Source organism: Lactuca virosa, chromosome 2, assembly GCF_052849685.1.
Source record: "Lactuca virosa cultivar CGN04683 chromosome 2, Lactuca_virosa_CGN04683_v6, whole genome shotgun sequence".
Taxonomy (NCBI): Eukaryota; Viridiplantae; Streptophyta; class Magnoliopsida; order Asterales; family Asteraceae; genus Lactuca; species Lactuca virosa.
This window is the reverse complement of record NC_136427.1, coordinates 284,042,288-284,045,876: the sequence shown is the minus strand read 5'-3', so window position 1 is coordinate 284,045,876 and position 3,589 is coordinate 284,042,288. Positions and strand designations below refer to the sequence as shown.

Sequence of the window (3,589 nt, the reverse complement as noted above, 5' to 3'; positions counted from 1 at the left end):
CTTTTCTTCAAACCATTAACTATGGTTTTGTTTGATATTTCGGTTTGCCCATTGGCCTGAGGGTGCGCCACTGACGTGAACCGACAATGAATTTTTTTTGTCTTCGCACCACTCTTTGAAGGGACTTCCTTCAAAATGTGTGTCGTTATCGCTTATGAGGATTCTGGGTGTGCCAAAACGGGCCAAGATGTTCTTGGTCATGAATTTTATCATTTGTTTGCCAGTGACGGTGGCTAGTGGTTCTGCTTCTATCCACTTCGTGAAATAATCCACGACCACTAGCAAAAATTTCACACCCCCTAGCGCTGGTGGGAAAGGTCCCACTAAGTCAATCCCCCATTGGTGGAAGGGCCAGGGGCTGGTGATGTTGGTCAACGACATGGCTGGTTAATTTTGGAAAGGAGCGAATGTCTGGCATTCCTTGCATTTCTTGGTTAGGGCTGCAACGTCATTGTACACGTCTGGACAATATACCCCTAGGCAGAGTATTTTGCCTATGAGTGCTCGAGCGCCTTCATGTGCCGCCGCATCCCCCGAATGACTTTCTTCTAGGAATGTCTGTCCCGCTTCCTTGGAGATGCACTTTAGCCATGGACTGAGATACCCTATTCGGTATAGTTGGTTATCCCTGATTGAAAAATGTGACACCCTGATCTTGACTTTTCTTGCCTCCTCAGGGTCATCTGGTAGCACGCCATGGCACAAGTAATCGACATACGGTTTGGTCCATTATGGTGCAGTCGATACTGTATTGACCTTTTGGTTATCGATACTTCTCTCCGGGAGCACTTCGACTAGCACTTTCTTTGTTAAGTGATCATAGGAAGTTGAGGCTAACTTGCTAAGAGCGTCTGCCCTTGCATTCTTTCCTCGGGGGATTTGTTTTATGGAAAAGCTTTTGAATGTGCTAGTTAGACTTCGGACTGCGTCTAGGTATTTCTGCATCCTTGAGTCTTTAGCCTCGTACGTTCCATTTACCTGGTTTGTGATAAGCAGTGAATCGCTGAGGGTTGCTAGTTGCTTTGCGCCAACCTCCTTGGCAAGCCTCAGACCTGCTAGGAGTGCTTCGTACTTTGTCTCGTTGTTGGATACTTGAAAGTCGAATCGCAACGCATAAGTGATCTCTTCGCCTTTGGGGCTTTGAAGGATCAGTCCTGCGCTTGAGCCTTCCTTACTTGACACGCCATCGGTGTACAGCTTCCAGAGTTCCTTATCGGCTTCGGGCTCGAGTGGATCGGTGGAGATTGTCGTTGGTACTCCCTTGATGGCATCTGGGATTTCGACCAGGAAGTCTGCAAGAGCTTGAACTTTGATGCTGGTTCTGGGGTGGTATTGGATACCGTGTTCACCCAAATCTATGGCCCATTTGGCCAGGCGCCCAGACTTTTCTGGCCTTAGTAGCACTTGATTTATCGGGTAACCAGTCAGAACATCCACCTTGTGGGCTTGGAAATATCTTCGTAGTCGCCTGACTGCGTAAACCAGGGAGAGGACCAACTTTTCCAAGGTCGGGTAATTGACTTCTGGCCCTTGCAGGGCCCTGCTAACAAAATGAATGGGGATTTGCTTGCCTTCTCTCTCCACTGCTAGTACAGAGGAGATGGCCTCTTCAAATGCTGCTAAGTACATCTATAGTGTCTCCCCTGGGAGTGGGCAGGCGAGAGTCGGGAGTTGTTGTAGGGCGTCTTTCAGTTTTTGTAATGCCACATCTGTTTCTTCTGTCCATTTAAACTGCTTTTTGTCGAAACATCATTTGAGTGTCTGGTATAGATGAAGTTCTTTCTTTGCAGATTTGGCAATGAACCTTCCCAACGTCTTCAACCTACCGTTGATCTCCAGTACCCCTTTGAGATTGTGGACAGCTTTCGATTCGAGGAACTCCTGTCTTTTAGTGGGATTAGGGAGAATCCCTCCCTTGGATACCTTATACCCAAGGAATTTCCCTTCCTCAACTCCAAAGGTGCACTTAGCTGTGTTTAACTTCATATGTGCTTTAACTATCATTCTGAAGGTTTCTTCCATATTTTGGAGTAATGTTTCCTCATCGCGGCTCTTGATTACCATATCATCGACGTAGACTTCGATATTCCTACCAATTTGATCGGCGAATACCTTGTCCATCAGCCTTTGATAAGTGGCGTCCGCGTTTTTGAGCCCAAATGGCATTTTCTGGTAGCAAAAGGTTCATTTTTCTGTATGGAAGGCTGTTTTCGCCTCATCTTCTCGTTTCATCTGTACCTGGTGATAACCCTTGTACGCGTCAAGGAAACATTTGAGCCGAAAACCTTCAAGCGACTGGACTTTCTGATCGATCTCCGGGAGGGGGTAACAATCCTTTGGGTAGACGTTATTAAGATTCAAATAATCAATGCACATTCGCCACGACCCATTGGATTTCTTCACCATGACAGGATTTGTTATCCACGTCGGGAACATGACCTCCCAGAGTATGCCAACATTCACTAGGTCAGCCACTTCTGTGTTTATAGCCCTATTCCGGTCTGCTGCCTGGCTCCTTTTCTTTTGTTTAACATGGCTTCTCCCTGGTGCGATATTAAGGCTATGTTCTATAACTTGTCGATCGACGCCCGTCAGATCGGTTGGTTTCCAGGCGAAAACAGTGGAGTATTGTTTCAGGAGTGCCACCAGTCATGCCCTGGTTTTGTCTGACAAGTGAACGCCAATTCGCACGAGTTGTTCTGGATATTCCATGATTATTTGGTGCTGCTCGGTGGAACATCCCTCTTTTGACTTCTTTGGCGCTCGCACAAGCTCGGGAGAGGCTATGATTTGGTGACACTACTGTGCCCTGGTGTTTGTGGCGAGGATTATCGTTGATCCCTGGCGTGTGCTAAATTTAACTATGACATGGATCGTTGATGGTACGAGGTGTAGTGAGGAGATTGTCGACCGTCCGAGCAGAATGTTGTGTTCTGCCGGATATCAGATCACAGAGAATTCAATTGTTCTTGTGATTCGATCCCTCTCGTCGTCACTGACCATCGTTAAGGGCAGTCGAATTGTGCCCAATGGCCACAAACTGTGTCCGGTGAATCCTATCAACGGCCCACCGCTTGGGGCTGTAGCCCCTCCTTCCACGCATCTGGTAGTTGTCTAAAACCGTGCTCGTAGAGTATGTCAGAGAAATTACCGTTGTCGATATATATTCGATGTATTTTCATGTTACGAATGAATATAAAATGAGGAGCAGGTCTCGCGGATCCCAGTTCAATGGTCTGGGATCGTTTCTCGAAAAACTGATATTGAGTAGATTTCTCGAGAGTACCTTTATTTCGTCCCCTGCTTGATGAGTCGTGTTTCTCTTACGAGGATTAGAGATAGTAAGTACTTCTATGCCCTCATGCGGAGGTCCTTGCAGCAGATCGGGATGCAATATTGCCATCTGAGGCCATGAACCGTCCGATGACAACTGCCGGAAACTGCTCTAGAGTACTGGCCCCGTAGCTGGTGAGATCTGTGCCATGAGCACCTGGATTGGGGTCTGTGACGTATACTCGCGGTGGTGTCCTCTGGGTATCTCCATCGGTATTTGAAACAGATTTACTACTGCAGGCGTAGGTGCTGTTGG

At 47.3% G+C, this 3,589-nt stretch overlaps 1 protein-coding gene across 1 annotated transcript; it reads right to left on the bottom strand.

Moving 5' to 3' along the window:
- Nucleotides 1–729: 729 nt before the first annotated feature.
- LOC145158587 (uncharacterized) lies at nt 730–1,629 on the bottom strand. Its single transcript, XM_079077465.1, has one exon. The coding sequence runs from the start codon at nt 1,627–1,629 to the stop codon at nt 730–732; it is 900 nt and encodes a 299-aa protein (XP_078933591.1).
- Nucleotides 1,630–3,589: the final 1,960 nt, after the last annotated feature.